Source organism: Scophthalmus maximus, chromosome 18 (assembly GCF_022379125.1).
Source record: "Scophthalmus maximus strain ysfricsl-2021 chromosome 18, ASM2237912v1, whole genome shotgun sequence".
Classification (NCBI taxonomy): Eukaryota; Metazoa; Chordata; class Actinopteri; order Pleuronectiformes; family Scophthalmidae; genus Scophthalmus; species Scophthalmus maximus.
Genome location: NC_061532.1, coordinates 17,084,817 through 17,105,253, shown reverse-complemented (window position 1 = coordinate 17,105,253; position 20,437 = coordinate 17,084,817). Strand labels below are relative to the sequence as shown.

General features: G+C 43.1%; 1 protein-coding gene across 9 annotated transcripts in view; it reads right to left on the bottom strand.

Moving 5' to 3' along the window:
* Positions 1-19,147, bottom strand: part of LOC118289847 (DNA (cytosine-5)-methyltransferase 3A-like) — a 41,754-nt gene extending 22,607 nt beyond the window's left edge. For 4 of the 9 annotated variants that reach the window (XM_035616945.2, XM_035616951.2, XM_035616952.2 and 1 more), the window contains exons 1-7: positions 18,952-19,147; positions 14,397-14,413; positions 14,168-14,255; positions 8,145-8,252; positions 1,434-1,557; positions 1,044-1,081; positions 806-922 (exon numbers count right to left, since the gene is read on the bottom strand). In XM_035616945.2, coding sequence (XP_035472838.1) covers positions 806-922; positions 1,044-1,081; positions 1,434-1,557; positions 8,145-8,252; positions 14,168-14,236 — 456 coding nt within the window. In that variant the 5' untranslated portion in view covers positions 14,237-14,255; positions 14,397-14,413; positions 18,952-19,147. Of the gene's footprint in view, positions 1-805; positions 923-1,043; positions 1,082-1,433; positions 1,558-3,570; positions 3,763-8,144; positions 8,253-14,167; positions 14,256-14,396; positions 14,414-18,951 lie in introns of those variants that run through there. The other 5 variants (XM_035616949.2, XM_035616950.2, XM_035616948.2 and 2 more) reach the window with 5 other exon arrangements.
* Between the last annotated feature and the right edge of the window lie 1,290 nt (positions 19,148-20,437).

The following is a 20,437-nucleotide window of genomic DNA, read 5'->3' as shown; positions in this document are numbered from 1 at the left end:
GCAGACAAGAGAAAACGTTTAAGGGCCTAACCCTAACCTAAAATTTAAATGAAGAACTTTTGAATACCTTCTATGGGCATGTAGATATCCTGTGTGTTTTTTATTTTATCATCTTGAACTCAGTTCACTAAGCCAACTCACACGGAATAGATTATATGTGAATGTGGAATATGTACATGTTTGGAAGAGACAATATAAGTTCAAGTTAATCGGCGAGCACACTGTCATGGTAAAAATGGTACAATGGACATACATTACGTTTGGATAGAGTGTAGCAGTGGTTGCTAACTAGCTCGCAGTGTTAACTTCATTTTTACACAGTACAAATGAGGTTCAAAAGTAAAGTTTTACGACTGCTCTCTCATTTTATTTGGGTAAAATTAACATTAGACAGCAGTGTTCACATTTTTAGCGATATCACACAACACCAAGCACAGTGTAGTTCTGTTGTGAAGGACGAGCTCATTTCCCACAGGGATTTTCCAGTTTACTTGACTAATAGAGCAAATGACGGCTGATCTCCACTGAGTATTTGGACGCTTTACAACACAAAGCACCCGTCTACAGATCCAATTCAAAAGCTTTTAAAATACTTCTCTGCAGATCTGACAGTAAAATATTTTTTTTACAGAATATATATATGACCCAGAGTAGCGTTTGTGTCAAAAAGTTTATGTCAGCCTTTACAAAGCAGCCTAGTTATTCCTGACTGAGGTGTTTCCTCGTTGCCTTTTCACTCTGGTTAGACAAGCCTCCGTGTTCACTGTTATAAATCCACACAGACAGAGACCTGATTCTCTCCCACCTCCATCTTCCAGCGGCTGAGCCATTCTTCTCTCTGTCTCCGGCTGATGTAGTACGGGTCGCCAGCCTGGAACGTCACTCTGGGGACTGGCCTCCTCCGCAGCCGCCCAGTCTCAACCTGCACACACACAGAAACACAAACACACTGTTATACACGTACTTCACTCTTAAAACCTGATTGTTGGCTTCAATTTTGGGAGTAAAAAAAAAAGGGGGGGTTACGAATTTGGTTTCCTCACCTCTTTGGGGGAGTCGCAGTTTCTGTCATCTGGCTCGTCTGCAGGAGAAGAGAAGTTACAGGAAATAGCCCATTTGTACAGATTTAACAAGAAGTTTCATGAGGAGGTAAAGTCATGGTTTTCATCACTTTGCCCCGGCATACATATTTGACAAATGCCCTAAAACACTTGCAATCTGGAAGCTATTTGGCTGTTATAACTCCAGGTACTGAACTGACAACAAGTGCTCCTTGAAAAGTTAAACTTGACTCCTTAAAGGATTATAAATCGCTAGCAAGTTTGGAAATCCGAAAATCTAAGGGACTGTAAACAAATGAACCATTGGAATGACTGCACATACGAACAAAGTCATATAATCTGAAACGATATGACTTTGCATTAAAGCTATACCCTCTTTCTTCTCCGTCTGCTCTAGTTTCCGACGCCCGCGCTTCTTGCGAGGGGAGGGGGAGGCCTCCGTCTCCTCAGGCGGGGTTGGGGGGGCATTTGGACAAGGGTCAGAGGTCGCCATCTCCTGGGAAACAAGACGGAACACAGTCTGGGTCTGAGAAAACTGGAGCGCTCCCTCGTCTAGACCCATCAAAGCACTCCACCAATATATTAACCCCACACACACACACACACACACACACACACACACACACACACACGCGGGTCTTATACACACACAATAAACGCATGCACACAATCAAAGAGCTTCTGCAATACACGCACATGCCCATTAGTCTGCCCTTGTTAGCGCAACACAGAGCAGGTACGTCCAGCAGAGCATGTCTGCATAGTGTCGGCATAATAAACACCCCCCACTCCCATTAACACACACACACACACACACACACACACACACACGCACGCTCGTGAGATGAGAGGGGGAGTAATATTGACGTTATTAACAGTGCCAATGATTAATGAGCACGTTAATGCTAAATGATGCCAACCCCCTCATAATGAAACCCCCCCCCCAAAAAATCCATTAGCCCGACGCCATCGGTGATGTTAAACTCTGACCATGCGTCCGCACTTAAAAGGCCAGCAGGGTTTTTTTTAGTTTTTTTTATGTGCGTGTCGCTAAAAGGCTAACGTCCTTTATAGATGAGTAGTTAAAGAGTGAGGAGCCAGGGGTGAGCGTCCAGTCAAAGGCTACGCTAACGCCTGCTAGCACTCACAGGCCCACGGCGGCTGTAACGAGCAGGTGGGACGGCCCGCGAAAGTGGGCGGACGCGAGCGGTGACTGAAAGACTGGAGTGCACCAGCGCCCGCTGTTAACACGGGACACTGCACCAGGAGATCGATTTGACATTTCAGGCTTTTGCATTACGTATTTTCTGCTTTAATGTAGGATGATTGCAAGCCGCCGACTGCATAATTAAGGCCACTTATCCGAGAGTTAGCGCAGGATTAAGCCCCCGAGAGGCAGCAGGGTTTATATTTTCAATTCGCCAATTGTCAGAAAAGGGATTTGCAACTATTTCGATAGTCGCAGGATCGTTTTAAGACATTTCTTTAAGCAGAAATGCGTCAGTAGACCGAAAATCTTTGCGCAGATGGCCGAACAAAAAACGAGACGTTGGAAGACGTGAACTCCATTTGAGGGAAATTTTAACTATTCACTGTCATGTCACCAAAAAAATTGTTAAAGATTGATATAGTATGATCAAAATAATCGTTAGTTACAGCCCTTGTTTTATGACAGTATAGGCCTTTGAAATAAAAAAATAGTTGTCTCTTACTTTAACATTTGTCTGTTTTAAGTTGATTTGTTGAATGTATGGAACAATAATCTTAATCTTGACAATACACATCAGTTTGATTGACGAGGTTGCAGCAGATAATGTTTTGTTTCAGCCAAACAGACGATTATGACCAATTAGTCTGTATCAGGTCTCATTAAAAGTCTTATAACTTGGTTAACAGTTATAAATGTTCGATCATTAGCAGCGAGGCTACTTTTGTGACATGTTCACCTGAAGTTGGGACAAAATATTAGGAAACAAACTAATGAAATGCTGATATGAATGTGAATAGACTTGACTGGAAACACTAAAAATCATATTTCTATCTACAGCATCTTAAAGACGCCGTACAACACAGGAAATGTGGAAGAGACACAACAACATTCAAACTGAACAAATCAAAACAATCGACTCAATTCAAACCATTTGAGTCGAGTGGTTGAAATCAGCGTAAAAACTTGCTACGTAAAAGTCAAGCATGTGCTTAGAAAAAGATAAACGTCAATAAACTACTCAAATAAAAGTTAGCTTACATGAATTTTTTTTTTAAAAATAAATCATGACATGAATTAACCCAAATGAAAGTAATGTTTCCTTTAATACAAATTAAAGTGCACCAAAAATCTACCATGGGCACGTTCATGTGCCCCGGATGAGAACACATGGCCGGTCTTGACATTTATCGTCTTAACCCCGAAATTACATTAAAGCTGCATTAAGCTTTTTCTTTTTAACGATTAGGAGAGTCAAAAAAGACTACAACTAGTTTTTTAAGCAAACAACTGACTACTTACACATTCAGCAGAAACAGAGGAATCTGGACTCGCAGTCATCTTTTTGGCCACATGTCGAATGTGAAATTCAATTCAGCCGTGGTTTGGTCCACAGAATATCTGGATGTCTTTAGATTGCTAAATGATCGACGCTCCGCAGCCACTTCGCCTCGCCACCATTTGGTGCTAAAACAGGAAGTGTACAATCAGCCTGTGTGAACCGGTTGTACACTTCCTTTTTTTTTCTTTTTTTTTTTTGAGCAGGTGCATTGGTTGGGTTTTTACAGTATTTGGGGCTGTTGAATTCCCGATTTTTGATTTAATGTCGCTAACAAGAATATTTCTTAATGCAGCTTTAAAGTTGAACCGAGGGAGTTTGACTTTTGGGCGCCGACGACCTCGGACCCTGGTTGAAATTAGCATGAACTCGCAGTCAAACACAGAAACTAGATCCTACATGTGCGCCGGTGGTTTGTGTCGTCTTCCACCCGTTCGAACGCCTCCTCGCTGATCTGCACTTCCTCTTATCTCAACATCCAGACTGGATCTAAAGTGACAGCGTGGAAAGCACCTGACTTTTACTATATACAGCTACAATCTAACCTGAGCTGCGTTCACAATGAAGCAATCTAACAAAGGCTTCTTTCTTTAGGCTGGATGAAACTTTGATGATACGCAGGGGGGGAAGGTTGAGCAAGGGAACAGGATGTAGCAAACAATAAAACAATAGCGCAGCAAAAATAGTCAAATAAGTACAAGTAATACCGCAAATACATGCATGACAGCTGATTTAAACATGTGTACGTCAAGTGACGGTGTAAAGTCTGGTGTTCTTTACTCTGCAGCACATTGGAGTGTGTCCAGATGATGCAAAAGTGCATTGTAGCTTTTCCATATCCGTTCACGTTTTACAAATAATCGGGAAATAGCAATGTTAACTAACTGCATTTGTCATCGGGGCTTCGCATCTGTCTATATCAAATCTACTTCTCTCGCTTCAGTTTTGCTAGCTAACACTAGAGATAGCTGCTGTGGAGACGCTGGCCAAAGGAGCTATCCCAATAGCTGCTAGATTAACTGAATTTAGAAACTAATCTTACAAAAGCAAATAAATACCAAAAGATTGTTAACGCTAATTATCTTCTTTTTTCCGTTCACCATTTCCTTGGTAATGTAGTCTAATACAAGGGGCTTGCAATACATTCTTCCATCATGAAGGTTGAAATGATCCGAGTGTTTTAGAGAGGTGTTGATGTGTATTATCACTCTCATGTTGACAGTTGTTTCTTTTAAAGCTGCAACTAAAGACTTTCATCATCAATTCAGCTGCTTATTATCTTCTGTATGATTTCCCCCAGGGCCCAAGGCAGCGTCTTCAAATGCCTTGTTTCTCCAACAACACATGAAGATATTTACTTTAAGTTTTACATGTGCGACAGAGAAGAGCATGAGAGTCTTTGCAGGGACCATATGATGTTTGCTTGAAATATTACTTAAGAGATCATTTGATTAACATGGTTGCCAATTAATCTTTTGGCAACTGACCAATCGATTAAGTGGTAGAGACGGAAAAGGAACAAAAGAAGTAGAAATAAGAAAACTACATGTTTTGTTATTTTATTTTGAAAACCATGTACTGAATTTTAGAATATACATATACAAAGTAGTCAACATTGTTTCCTGTCATCTGAACTCCGCAACAATCTGTGTTTGCTATTAGTAATACCAGTAGTACTGTACTACTACTACTACTTCTAATACTACTGCTGCTTCTAGTATTAATACAACAGCCACTACATGATTTAAAAAACAACAAAAAAAATATCACAAAACTTTCTGTGAAACACTGCGAACACAACCACAGTTTCTCCACAATCTCTCTGGGACCTTTTTGGTTTTGACGCAAAACAGAAACATCAAAAAGAAACCAGAGAAGGTTGCGTACCGTATGTGTCTCGAGCCAAAATCAATCTCTAATTATCATGACAAGCTAAGTCTAAGTTAAGACCTCCATCGCTCCAATAATTTTTTGGTTCGCCTTTTGTCGAGATAAAATCGAGTTATAAGTGTGCATGAAGAGTTTCATTGTTGACATCAAAACAGTGTGTAAATGTTGGGAAATGTGGAAATACACGGTACAGAATCTCTTTAGTCCTACTGTACTTCCAACTACTCTGAAGTGTTTAAGCAGAAGCCACAAGCACAACACCCACACACGTACAGAAATCCAAGCAGCTGCTCCACACATGGTGCCGGTGTATTAAAAAAAAAAAAGAGAAACGAAGGAGGAGGGAGGAAGGAAGGAAGGAAAGAGGAAGAGACTGACACCTAGTATCTTAAGTTAGTGTTGTGAGTGAGTGCCAAAGGGAACTACTGTCAAGAGCAGCCCCAAAAAAAGAAGCAATGAAGTGTGAAAGGAGGAAGTGAATGTGATAATGTATGTGTGTGTGTGTGTGTGTGTGTGTGTGTGTGTGTGTGTATATGTAACAGAGGTGAACGAGTGAAGGAGAGAAGTGAAGGAGACAAGAGGAGGAAAAAGTGAGTCTCCGTCCTTCTCTGCTCTCTATAGTGTCGCGAACAGCTCCACCCTGAGCTCCAGACAATAGCTCTATTCCTGGACATACTCCACTGTGTGTGTGTGTGTGTGTGTGTGTGTGTGTGTTTGTGTGTGTGTGTGTGTGTGTGTGTGTGTGTGTCGCATCCATTTGGTGCATCGATTGTGCACGTCCTTAGAAATTGACGCTACGCATCTGCAAGGTGCATGCAATACGCACATGAACAGTAGGGGGCAGTGTAGGGGCAGACACACCCCATTGACAAGTCGTTGTCACGGTACAGATTACTACCATGACCGCAACTATTACTATTACTGCTGCTACTAATACTGCTCCAAATGCTAATATGCTACTAGCTCACCTAGTGCAACAACAACAACAACAACTAATACTACAACTACTACTGTTACTACAGGACTTGTATTAATCCTGCAAACTTGTCAGAGCTCACACATCAAAGCCAGTTCAGACCTGCTCTCCTGCATGCGCACACACACACACACACACACACACACACTCACACACACACACACACACACACACACACACACACACACACACACACACACACACACACACTGGGGTTTGTTTGATCAGCTATATTGACTTGCTGATTCTGCCACAGAGTTCCGTCAGAACAAAAGGACAAACACACACACACACACAAACACACCGTGAGCGATAAGAGGATGAATGAAGACAGAAATAAGGAGAGGAGATGCCAAACATCTGAAGTCAGTCGGAGTGGAGACATATAGTGTACAGAGTCATTAGAGTAATAATGCGGCACAGATTATTGCTGCCGGCCTCAAGGTGATTGGAAGGTTGCCAGTTCCAAAACCCAGAGTCAGGCGAACATATGGGAAGTACAGGAAACAACGGCAACAACTGCCTCCTCGTAAAAGTACAAGAACTCAAACTAAGTTCAGCAAATGTGCACATCACCTTCATCAGTGCAGGTTATTGTTGAAGACGATTTGATCAGTTCAGTGGTGATGGACAATCAAAGTTCTTGCCATAGTTGGTGATGAACAGAAAAATGTAGGATTTCTCCTGAGCAAATGTGGAAACAAATCTAACCAGTGGCCATAACTTAAAATCATATGACTGCTGCATTTTCCAGCGCAAAGCCCATGTTTCCATGAGAAGTAAATCTGGATATAACTGAAAGAAGACCAACGGCTCCTCCGTCTGTGAAACGCCATTTAACAAACAAAGAACCAACAACAGTAAAGACAGTTCATTTCTGCTTTGAGGACACACTGAAGACACATTGTTTTGTGACTCAGAGGCAGATGCATCACAGTAGTAGGTGTGTGTTTAGATATTTAAAAAACATGTTTAAATTTCTAAGTGTGTGGTTGTATTCATTTCTTCCTCCTCCTCTTCCTCCTCCTCGTCCCGAACTATCAACAAGTGGAGCGACGTGTGGGTTGAGGCAAACAGTCATCCCCAACTTTTTTTGCTCTGTATTTCATGGATCCCTCTCCATTTGCACGTACATTTTATTGTTTTACTTACATATAATTTGATATTTTACACGTTTTTATGTTATGCAGTGATTTATATGTTATTATTTTCATGTATGTATGTATGTATGTATGTACAGCGATACAGTGGGTGGAGAATGTGGGAGGTGCTGGTGATGAGGAAGTGATGAAGGAGCTGAAAATGATGAGGAAATGAAACCAACGTTGATGGAGAGTGTTCGCATTGACCGTTGAGTCCTGCAACCAGTCAGTGCAGGTGAAAGAAAAAATGTCAAGGTCTCACGTTGTCTGTCAAACACACAATGTCACTTTGTAATTGATGTACAGTAGTGAGTGTGCCCTCATATTTCTGTGGGCTAACCGTGGTTAACGCTCTGCAATACATGTGAATCAATCTTCTCCGTGGAGACGGCGCGTGCGTGTGTAACGTTGTCTTTCCAGGTCAGCCCGTGCAGTTATGTATCGGTGAACGGATCAATCAATCCGTCCGCTGTGGTCCCGAGCATTAAAATAGAAGAGCAAGCGACGGGCTTGTAATTACAGTACTCACAGGAAGCAGCTGTTTGCGTTTCCTCCCGGGACGGCCCACTCTGCGCTTGGTGCGGGGGCTGGCCGGCGTCCCCTCCTCTGGACTGTCCTGGTCTGCTCCATCTTCACCCTGACCGATCACAGAGAGGCCACATCAAACGCGGAGCCAATCAAAGGACTTGTATGAAGTTTCTAAAATTGATGTCAGGAGTGAGGGCCACATTGCAGCAACCGTGCTCCGCGGCAGTGTGGTGAGGGAGCAGTCTGGGGTGGCGGCTGGAGGACGGGATAAAATGAATAAAGGGAAAGCGGCACATTGACCAGCCTGTCTGCCCTTTCGAGAAAGTCTTTCCTATACGGGGAAAGAAGCTAAACTGAGGATTCATTTAAAAACGTACTATTTCAAAAAGATATTCTCATAACTATAAACGGTAAAAAACCATTAAATGATATGTTTACAGACATGAAATCCATCTGTGTTTAGTCAAACAGACAGGATGCATGTTGTCCTACCAGACCTGCCCTGGAACGAGCATCTCTGTGAGACATTAAGCCTAAATAATTCATCTCAAGTGTTTTAGAACCTTGAAAAAAAGCCTTTCTGCCTTTTTTCTCGTATCGATGCCGTGTGTGTAGCTGCTTTGAACCAAAATTACTTAACCTCAGCGATTTTGAAACTGCTTCCTTAGCTCAGCTCGCGGCAGAGACAGAGTGCTTCGGTACAGCAGAGTTGTAGAATAGTGATGTATGGAATAAAAATAGTTTGCTGTGTTTTAACTGGATCGTGTGTGTGTTTGGTCAAAAATCAAAGTAAAAACACACATTTGAAAAGCTTCTAACCAACGGACTACGTGATGAGATTACAGTGCGAGATGCCAACAATTATTGTTGTCTATACTTTTTAATTTGTTTTGTCATGTCAAACTAAAAAGCCCCTTTTACAGTGTGTTCTAGTCAGTGTGGGAACAGTAGCAGCTTTTCGCAGACTCCGGCACCAACGACTCATGACTCCTCTTGAACTCCTGTTTTATGACTTGGGGATGATTTCATGTCCTGCCCAGGCCCAAATATTTAATATCATGTCATTGAAAAAAATAGCAAATGTCTTTAATTTTCCTGTCAACGGTCCTGTTGCTTGGTCCAAACACAAAAATGGGATTTAACCTGACAAAAAAAAGAAGCCCTCTAAGACTCAAACCACAATGTTTAGGACTTACTTGCATTCTGACTAACTGGTGACTTGCAAATTAATGATTGTGTCCCAACTGTGCCTCTCTTTATCTGATGATGATGGGTGTTTTCTATAATAATGCTAGCAAAAAGAGCCAATATCACGTAGAGACAGTGGCTTGAAGAGACGAAATCAAACCAAATATCCAGACATTGACAATCAGGTTAGGTGTGAGTAATTCTTTAAACAGTGTCCACACTTTCTTTTCTTTCTTTTTTTTTCATATCGACTCTGGACAAAGTTGTCTACGGTCTGTGCAGAATTCTCTTTGGACCCAAAAAGAGCCGTGAAAGAGAAGAAAATAAGCAACACCTGCTGCGTCTTGGGTAACGCGGTCCAAACTTTAATGTGGCTTCTTCCCCCTGAACGATATGAAGCCTGTTGCTTTAAGAGTAGTTCAGTATTTGAGCCAGGAGGCAGGAATCTGCCAGCCGCAGTGATCTTCATTACGGGCTCTTTTTAAATTCATGTTGGAGCTCCCTTTATGTGCACCGCTGCCCCGGGCAGAAATTAAATCACCGCTACAAGGGACGAAACATTAAACTCTCGCATTGCTGAAGCGACCGAAGCGAGCAGCTTTAAAAAACGCACCACGTCGGAAGAAATGTTGGTTTTAATCAGAGGGTTTTTCCGACTTCTTCAATTCAAGTGAGGTAAGCAGGAATAAAACAAATTGGAGGAAGCGTCATCAAAATCCTCTTGGGTGTAAAACAAAATCCTTCTAAGAATCATTAGATTGGGGTTTGTAGAACGACTAAATGATCAAAGGACACCAAGCCCTGTTTAAGCTTCACTGTAAACCCAAATCCATCCAGGACATAATATTTTATTTATGTTCTGGACTGTCAAAATTACATAAATTTGACAGATGACAATGACATAACTTTTTTATGCTGATTTTTGAGTACATTTTAAGTAAAAGTTCAATATAGCCCAATTAATTCAAGGTCATTGACAACACATACACTATTCACTTACATATTGTGGCGTCCTGAGGGGCGTGGCCTATGGAAGCCGGGACTTACGCCCAAAGGGTTCTCGGGCATTTCTGTAGTTTTAAGTTCATCTTAAGTGTTATGTGTTCTACTTCCTGTTCTGTTAAAGTAAAATGTGTGTTTACATTACGCAACAAAAACACAGTACAACAAAAGTTATGCTGAACATTGTTATGTCAGGTGTACTCATAACTTTAATTTTACTGTACTAAACCAAACTAAACATTTTGTGTCCGAGCTGTTTCCAATAAGTTTCTAAATGAAGTGAGGGAGTTGGGATTTACAGTGCTGTCTCAAGTGCTTAACGGAAGTTGTAGGTCCACATTTACAAAGCCCTTCTCTCCTCCACTCTTATTATTGTGTGTGACTCTCAAATACTCATTTTGTTAATATAATAACAACAATAATAACAAGATCTGCTCAATTTCTTTCCTGCTGTAATCGGTGGCTGCTCGACTCGACTCTGTGCGCTTCCTGCTCCCGGGAGCTCGTGTTTCCATTAATGTTGCAGAGTGGTCGCTAAGGTGCAGAAACTGCTTAGCAACTGTCTCCGACAGGAGCCGCCGTGCTGACTAAACACTCTGATGTCACTTCCTTGACGATCAGCATAGCAACCCGGCTAGAGTGTGTGTGTGTGTGTGGGGGGGGGGGGGTAATGGCCCTGTCGACCCGGTGTGCCGTCCATATGGCCGTGTCACGACGCAACACGCGCGCACTCACAGCGCTCGAGCTGAACGTGCGACAAAAACAAATGATTCAACTAAGTCGACTAAACCGACAGAGCCAGAAAACCACTCGACCAAATCCTTTCGAGAATATACACACACACACACACACACACACACTCGGGCCAATCTGTCCATATATCTTTGGTCTATTTCTATCCCCCAGCAGGTTATTTTAGGCTGCTCCAGTTGCTAAGTAACCAGACTGCAAACCAGCCGGGGAAGAAGAGGATCCCATCAGCAGCAGACAGCCTGTCCTCTTTCTTTCTCTCTCCCCTCGTCCTACCCTCTCTCCGTCTTTCTCTCTCCCATTTTATTTGCCATGTTTCCTCCATCTCCCTCCTCTTCTGCTCTCTGTCTGCGTTTCACGTTGGATCGCCTGTGTTTGCCTAATGATTGGATGATGAAGCTGTCAGCAGAACAAACACGAGGCTCTATTACCTGGATCGGGCCTTTGTTATTACACCCAAACACATCTGTATGTCAGATTATGTCCATTTTAACGGGTTGTATCATTAAAATTGTCAACATTCATAATATTTACAACCATTTACTGATTGACATTTACCAATACTAACCACCGTTTCCTCTGAGTTATTGTTATTATACTGTTTAGGATATGTTTTGTCACTTAAGGCAGCGTCTACACCTTTTTGGCTTTTAAAGATGGAATAAATGACACTGCGCACACATGCTCAGAATACTGAGTATTGCTTTAACAGATCCTGCAGCACATTTTTTAAGTTAATTTCAAGTGATGTAAACATTAACACTAGGCAACTAAAGCATTAAGGCCACACATGGTAAAACAAAATGCTGGTTTTATGGCTTATAAACATATGGAATCTTTTTTTTTTTATCAAAAACAGTTTATCTGTGACTCCACCAGTGTTAAAGCTGCAAATTTCTGAACACGAAACTACAATCGGGACCAAAAAGCCCAGATTATGCTGTGTTCCAAAAAACACTGACCTCCCAATACGTCTGTCTCAAAGGGAAAAGCTCCTGTGAGATCAATTACGAATTAAGGGGACGAGGGGAGAACACCAACGCCAGCAGCAACAGGATGAATTATCGATGATTTGATCCATTAACAAGCAGCGTGGCGGAAGAAGAGCAGCAATATCATAATTATGACCTGAGAACAGATGTTGAATATCCCTTATACGCCTCAAAGACAAACGTATACATAAATAATTGAAAGACGTACTTTCACCTCCTGCACCAACAGTCGAACCCTCTGTATCCCCAAAAAATCAAACTTTCATTTTGTCTGTTGAACGGAACTAAAACATTATTTCTAATGAGTAGGTGCCTCTTTTCTTTTCACCTTTATTTAGACCACAGAAATGTCTGCCTGTCTTCCAACATATCAACGGCAGCTTCTGCCATGTACAATGGATTATGACCATAATCAATCAAACCTCCCACAACTCTGTTCCTCTACAGTAACTTTCCGTTTCGTCCCAAACATTGTGACTGACTCCGATTTCTCCCTGGGCTTTTTCAACTCTTTGAGAAGCACAACACACACACGCACACGCACACGCACACACACAGAGAGAGAGAGAGAGACAGAGTCGAGCCTCAGGAAGTTAAAAAAGCACAACAAACTCTATAAGGGAAACTTTGTCCTTGTTGGCTCATTGCCACCGGTGTGAATGTTGAAGTAAAGTGGGTAAGACGGCTCTTTATATAGCAGCACTATAGACGGAACTTCAAACCTCTCTCGGATTTACAACGGCTGCCCCCTGGGCTCTGGGGGTGCGCACATGAAAAGAGCTATTTTTCACCTTGTGCGTGTGTGTTCATCTCAAAGTTTAAAAAAACTTTGAGACTCCAAACCCCTGCACTCGTCTCATCTTCGTGTGGTGCTGCGGTTGTGAGGAATGCAGAAAGTTAGTTAATGTAAATAAATGACTGTAGGATTAATTATTACACACACACACACACACACACACACACACGCGCGCGAACCCGCACACACACCTGACTTGCCAGATTTTCTGTGTGCATTGGCTCAAAACAGCTCTGAACTTGCACGCTCAGGAGCCAAAGTAGTAGTAGTGGTGGTGGTGGTGGTAATGGAAGCTGTAGTAAAAAGTGCTGGTGGCTGTAATAATATCTGCGGGCTCAAAAATAACAGTAGTGGAATTCAGTTTGTATAAGAATAGAAGCAGCAATAACAACAACAATATTAGCAACAGTAGAAGTGGTGGTAGTGGCTGAACTGGGTGTATTTTTGGGGGGATGTGTAAGTGCTGCACTTACATTTTGAAGTGCAAGCACTGTACCCGAGTGTGTATATTTGATCTACATTAAAATCAACACTATTTACAGAGAGTAAATATTGTGTTTTTATACAAAATGCTTGTGTCCAATGACTGTAGTTTATGCAGACAAAACAATTACTCAACAGCATTTCAATAAGGTTGTATCACCTGCACTCACTGTAACACACTTTTCCTTTAAATGAATGCATCATATATAACTAATTAAAGATTTGTAAAGTGATGTTTGTAAATGAAAGGATTTTATTTGCATTTGATTTCCAAATTGGACTAGATTCATGCTTGTATATCCTTATTTTTTGAAAGATTATCCTTTTAGAATAAAAATAATGCTAAATTATAAATAAAAATGTAACCTTTCCTTTCATATAAATAAACTGAATTTATTGCAATGTTTATAATCACTTTTTAGTAATTTTCTGGTTTTTAAACCTCTCCACTATTTCTTAATTTAAAAAAATCCTATATTTTTTTTATACTTTCTGTTTCCTACATCTGAATTGCATCACTTTGTACAAAATGTTTTTTAGGGACTATTATTATTGATGCCCCAACAAAGATCCCAACATAGTTACTACTAAGTCATTGATATCCTGTTTAACACATATTGTTCCAGCTGTAATGTAAAGAGCATTGTTTGGACACACTTCTGACTCCATACATGTATCATAAATCTTATAAGTATTATTGTCCTGATAATGGCAGCAGTTTAGGGAGCATTTCTTAATCGGTGGTATGAGCGTAATCAGCAGTAGAACTACAGCAAGTGAAATCAATATAAAAGGTATGATGCCGTTTCTCACCACATCTTTGGCGGAGTCCTTCTCCGGTGTCTGCGGCGGCTCGGTGGCGGCGGGGCTGTTGGACGGCATCGCGAGGAAGCTGCTCGGTCTAGGCCGAGTTGAGAGAGGAGGGGGGGGGGGGGGGAGGGGGGAGGGGGGAAAAAAACGAGGAACAAATCAAAACATGGGAGAGGCCCTCAGGAGCACCAGGTGCAGCTTCATTCAATCTGTCAGTCGGTCGGTCGCTCACTCAGTCCTCGCCCTGTCCTGAGAGGGAAGAGAGAAAACACACACAAAATTACATGAGTGGATGTACAGTGGGTTCACCCTCACACACACACACACACACACACACACACGTGTCCTCAAAAGAATCTGCTGGAATCAGGGTCGCTTTCGACATGGCTGTCACACTGTGGTTGATGGTGGCCCGCCTGTGCCCGTTTCATTACACAAAATGGCTGCAGGTAAAAAAAAATCATGGTCAAAAAATGATGTTTCTTCTTTCGTTCACAGGCAGGACACAGTACCGTCATGTGTAATGATCATAAACTGATGAAGCGTAAAAGTTCAATCCGGATTTTAGCCACTGGCTCATTTGAAGCAGGTTTGAATCAGTCAATCAATCAGGATTATCATTGTTTCCGATATTTTATCAAGATATTAAAGGTAAAAGGGAGAGATGGACTGATAAATGTGTTTTGAAGCAACGAGACTAGATCCATTACATGCTTTTTTTTTCATTTAGCAAAGAGAAAAATGATGACAGTCCAAAACCTACTGAGCTCTAATTCAAATTGAAATGAGAAAAAAAAGGGACGGCAGCTGTGAGAGAGAGGACTCCGGCGGAGCACCGGCCATGTTTGAGCTTGTGAGTCTTCACCATCCTCATTACCGTTCACTCAGCTATGGAAGTTAATCAATGACAAAACTCACTAAAGTGAGGAAAAGGACAGTGGCAGATTCGAAAGCCGGGTATGAATGTTTGGTTCGGAAATCGTCTCTCGCTCACAGTTTCATCCGGTATTTTTGTGAAGGAACCCGCGTGAAATGTTAAATGAGCTGTTTACCGGCGGTTGTTGGCTGGTTCGGCTCACATCTGCTGACAGCTCATGTCTTTCACACACACACACACCAAAAAGTGTGTGAAACTGATCACACTGAGGAGCCTAATGGTGATCGAGTCCCAACAGCATGTCTTGGTCAAATCCAATAAAGAATTTTGTTCTGCTCCACGTTGGACTTTTCATGCGGGGGGAAAAAAAGAGCAGCAGACTTCACGTCAGCGGGGAAAGAGAAGCACTGTGACTCCGATCTACACCCACAACTCCCTGTGGCGACTGCAAAACACTGATTGCGCTCATGTTTCCGTCTCCTGCTACAGTTTATTCTGCGACTTGAATAATGTTAAGCGCTGCAACGATTAGCCGATGAATCCGTTAAAGGGGCAGTAAGCGATTTTGGAGACGGCTTGTTTCTCTCTTTGTTGTTGTTGTTGTTGTTGTGATTTTACTGCTCTGGCCGGGCCACGACCTCAGGTATGGGAGTCCGGCGCACTAACCACTAGGCCAAAACCGCAAAGTTGCACATGTCTTACGTTGCCGACGAGTGATTTTTACAAACTGCACTCACAGTGTTGTGTGGTGCGGCCTGCACCAGATTTTTTTTTGGTCTTCAATCTACGGAGCCTGGGCTGTGCCGGAAAAACTGGATTTATTTTTCGGCACGCGCACAAAAGCACACTTACTTCCCCTTTAATTGATCAAAAGAATATGATGAATCCTTTCGAGCAACGACGTGGAACATTTGCTCGTTTCAAAGGATCGGCTGCTTTCGCTTTATCGTATATGATGAATCTTAATGTATTTTCCTGGGTTTTTTCCCCCATTTTAGTTTCAGGTTTTTCTTTTTTACAGTGGCAATTTTGGGCGATATAAATGAAATTGACTTGAATTTATTTACCACGGCCGTAGCGCAGCTGCACTTCAGCCATACCCACTTGCATTTCACTTATGTCCCTCCACATGAGCATCCTCACATCAACTTTTTAGTTCCTGTGTTGTGGTTGCGAGTCAGCTCAGCTGGGACTTATCCAGATTGGCCATCATGTATTGATCACAATCTTGAGGAAAAGAAGCGGAGGCTTTAAATATGACGTTTCCAAGTGCCTGAAAGCAAACTGGAATCTCAGCAGCAGCGATTCGGATTTAAGCACATTACGACCGCAGCCACTGTGTCTGGCTTTGCTCGGGGAGATATTGTACAGTATGTCAAGTCCTCACGCTGTGGCCTTACATCACCTACTGTAAAGACAACAGGCGGCCGGCCAGGGTTACCAGCGGAAAAGAGCGGGGTGGAAACTCTTTTGCAGAAATGGGTGTACAGTATCCACCCCATCGCCCCCCCCCCCCCCCCCCCCCCCCCCCCCCCCCCCCCCGAGGGCTCCTTGCACGAGCTCCAGGCAGCAGGCCAACCGAGTCCTCCAAGTTCTGCATATGTAGGTCACACACATGTACACACATACACACAGACACACACACACACACACACAGACCTATAGCACGTCTATATACAATGATTTGAATTGTTCCACTCCTCATGCCAGCGGTGGTTTAAATTAGAACACGGTCAAAGGCCCAGGCAGAAGCCTGTAGTGTTGGGAGGAGAAATGGTTGCGCAGAGGAAAAGCTTCAAAGGTGTGTCAAGGTAGTGAGTCGGACAGTGACAGGACAAGGAAGTAGGTGATTGTTCTTCACAATAAAAGCATAGTCTATGTAAAATCCCCTTTACCGCCATATTTGTTGAGCTTAAATATCTTTGTGTCCGATTCCTTTCCTGTGTGCTGCTGTAACGTGTGAATGTCCTCTGAGGATCAGTAAAAGTCTCGTGACAGATTAACGTCTGTTTTGTACTTGAACACAAACTCACAAACCCTTAAAACTAGGAAACACTTATTTATCAACGTAGATGTCCACCTTTTTAAAAGTCTTTGAATCGTCAATATTAGGGCCAGTAGGATTTATTTTTAGAAATACTGAGGTCACGAGTCCAGTAACCCTCAATGGCCCCCTCTGTGAATTCTGGCCGACAAATAAGTGTCCAAAATGCTTTTCGTGTCCAGATTACTTATTCAAATATCATTTCTGGAACGTTTATGACCCAGAGTGTAAAAATTATATTAACGCTAACAATCACAACAGATTCGAGCTGAACAATCCATCGATTAATTGATTAGTATGAGTTTTTTTTAATTGATAGAAAGTTAACATGCAACTAATTAATAACCAATTCGTTTTATGAGCTTCTCAAATGTTAACACTCTCTGTTATTTTGAATCTCTTGTGACAACAAATTGAATGGGATCAGAATCAGGTGAAACAGCAAGCAGTGCTCTAATGCTTAGTTGATTAATTGATTATAGTTGATTGTCAGGAGATTAGGTAGCAACAGGTTTTGATATCTGCTTCATCATTTTGTTCATTTTGAATATTTGCTTTTGTGCCACAGTCTTCTCTGTAACGAAACTCAACAATGTGGATCTTTTATTGTTTGCCATGAGGGAAAACAACATTTTTTTATTGAAACATTAAAGTTGTTTTGAAAAAATGGCAATATTCCATCTTCTTTGTCAATCACAACAAAATAAAGATCAGATCAAATTAACAACAACTACTGATAACTGTACAAACTAAAACAAATAAAGTCTTGAAACTAGATGTTGATCAAGTTCCATTTCACGACATTGGCTAAAAGCTGGAGGACTCTTCATAACTGATAACTGTATTGATTTTTGGCTGCCAGGGCACACACCCACTTTGGTAATCCACCTTTATTCAGGGAACTGTGACAGATCACAGTCACATGTGTCAATGTCAGCAGCAAATCAAGAGATTGTGAAAGACAACCTGCAAGATATTTATTGATTTATTCAACAATAAATATGTGATCACAATCAAGCCAAACAATTCGTCGGTGAGGCTTTTATTTTGGAAGAGCACGCCGGAAGTGTCGCGTTCACTGCCGCTAACTTGACGGTGTCCATCTTTATATGATAATATTGGGAGCGACCTCACGCGGCCTTTACCGGACGGTCTCTCAAATAAACGGCTTACGGTCGCATGGGGGGGGGGGGGGGGGGGGGGGGCTTAGGGTGGGAGGCACGTGTCCGCGTGTGTGTAGCCACGATAAGCGTTTAGTGGGTCAGGTAAAAACACACACACACACACACACACACACACACACACACGGGGGCGCGTTTCAGACCGAGTGCACCCGTTAACCCCGGCGAGGCGCGCGCCCGCCGCGCTCGTCCTCCGCGGAGCCGACCGACGGTCCCGCGCGCTGATGTGTCTGTGTCTGTCTTCATCTGGTGGTCGGTCGGTGCGCTCCGGGTGGACGTTACCTGCTGGTGCCGGGGTGGGGCGGGAGAGGAGGGGAGGGCACCACGGCTCCACCGGACAACGTTCAATCACACATGCGTTCAGGAAAAAAAAAAATGAGCGCCTGTCCCGGTTGCTGTGCTCATTTTTTTTTTTCTCTTCCCCCCTCGCACCGCTCGAGTCCACCAAGTTCACTCGCCCCGCGCACGCGCCGCGCCGCTCCGTGCGTGCGCGCGCGCGTCCGTCCGTCCGTCCGTCCTCGCGCGCACATCATCTGCTGCCGACACAGCCGTCGCTCTTGGCCGCGGCGCGCGCGCGCGCGGAGCGGCGACTTGAAGGGATGAGCGAGTCGCCGCGAGTTAACGGGCGTAACGGGTCGCCGGTGGCGGCGGCTCGCGGAGCCAAAAATGTAATGTTTATATTTACCGTGTCGTCCGGACCTTGACGGTCGCCGCTCGCTCCCTCTCTCCCTCTCCTCTCTCGTTCACTCTCTCTCTCTCTCTCTATCACTATCTCTCTCTCTCGCTCGCCCTCCTCGCGCTCTACCGGGTCTTCTCTCCGCTGCTGGCTCGCGCTCCCCCGCCTGCCCCTCTCTCTCTCTCTCCCTCCCTCTCTCTCTCTCTCTCCCTCTCTCTCTCCCTCCCTCTCTCTCTCTCTCTCTCTCTCAAGCCGCAGAGGCTCTGCCGCACCGGAGATAAAAGTTTCCGCGGGGTCCTAAAGACTTACAGTCACAAACTCACGCACGCGCACAAACAGACACACGCGCGCGCACACACACACAGGTGTAGAGGTGTAGTAGACGCTGATGTACGGGGCCACGGGGACCAGGCTCAGGGGCCCCCGAGAGGTCAGAGGGCCCCCGGGTCCAGAGCCTCTGTACGAAGCGACTAAGTTCATTTTTTGTTGTTTGAGAGTCACAAAGTTCTGTTAGAAGAGTCAAAATGACCCAAAGAGGCGAATAAATATCGACTGCATTGTGGGGAAAAAAAAAAAGGGGCTGCAGGATGGAGATGGATCCTGTAGACGGAGGCTTGAGTCCTCCTGCAAGGGGCCCTGCTCCGAACGAAGGCGCAAAAAAAATATCTGTGGAGAAGAAAAATGACGACATTGAGACACAAAGACGACCACAGAGACACACGTGACAAAAAAGAGACAGAACACGACTTGAAAAAAAGACATAAAACAACTACAATGGGACACAAAAAATACCCCTGTTTTTTCGGCTGTGAAGCGTCCTTGTGCGTTTTGAAAAGCGCCATATGAATATGATGTATTATTATTATTATTATTATACAAAGACATACATAACTACAAAGAGAGACAACACCAAAACAACTACACAGAAACAAAAGTACACAGAGACATGAGTACAAAGAGACAAAAACAAATACAACAGGGACCGAAAATGATTTCAAAGAAACAAATTACTGAAGAGACACAAAACAACTACAGAGAGACAAGACGACCAGAGAGTGACGTCGGGTCGCGAGGTGAGTTTCCTGTAACAGTATACAACACGTCTGATGTCAGCATGTTGCAGCCTGAAGGGAAACTGTCACTTCATCAGTCTGTCTTTTTTTAAAATTACTGTGACGGTATATAACTTAACTTGATGTGCAAAGAATATGACATTGGAGGAAATGTCAAAGAAAAATGAACGCAAGTTGTCTTTCCTTCTGTTGGGTCAGATGTCTTGAGACATACATATATATATATATTTATTTCTTTTGATTTTCTTGTTTGGCGGGTTAGTTTCTTCTCGTCTAACTTTTCTCTCCACTGGTTTTTCAACAGGTGAAGCTGACGCCTGCTGGAACAAGTTTTAACTTGTGCTCTAACTCATGTGGACATGAGTTTCTAAAAAACATATGGAGGGGCAGCAAATACAGTAGACTGGGGGCTGAAGGTGTTG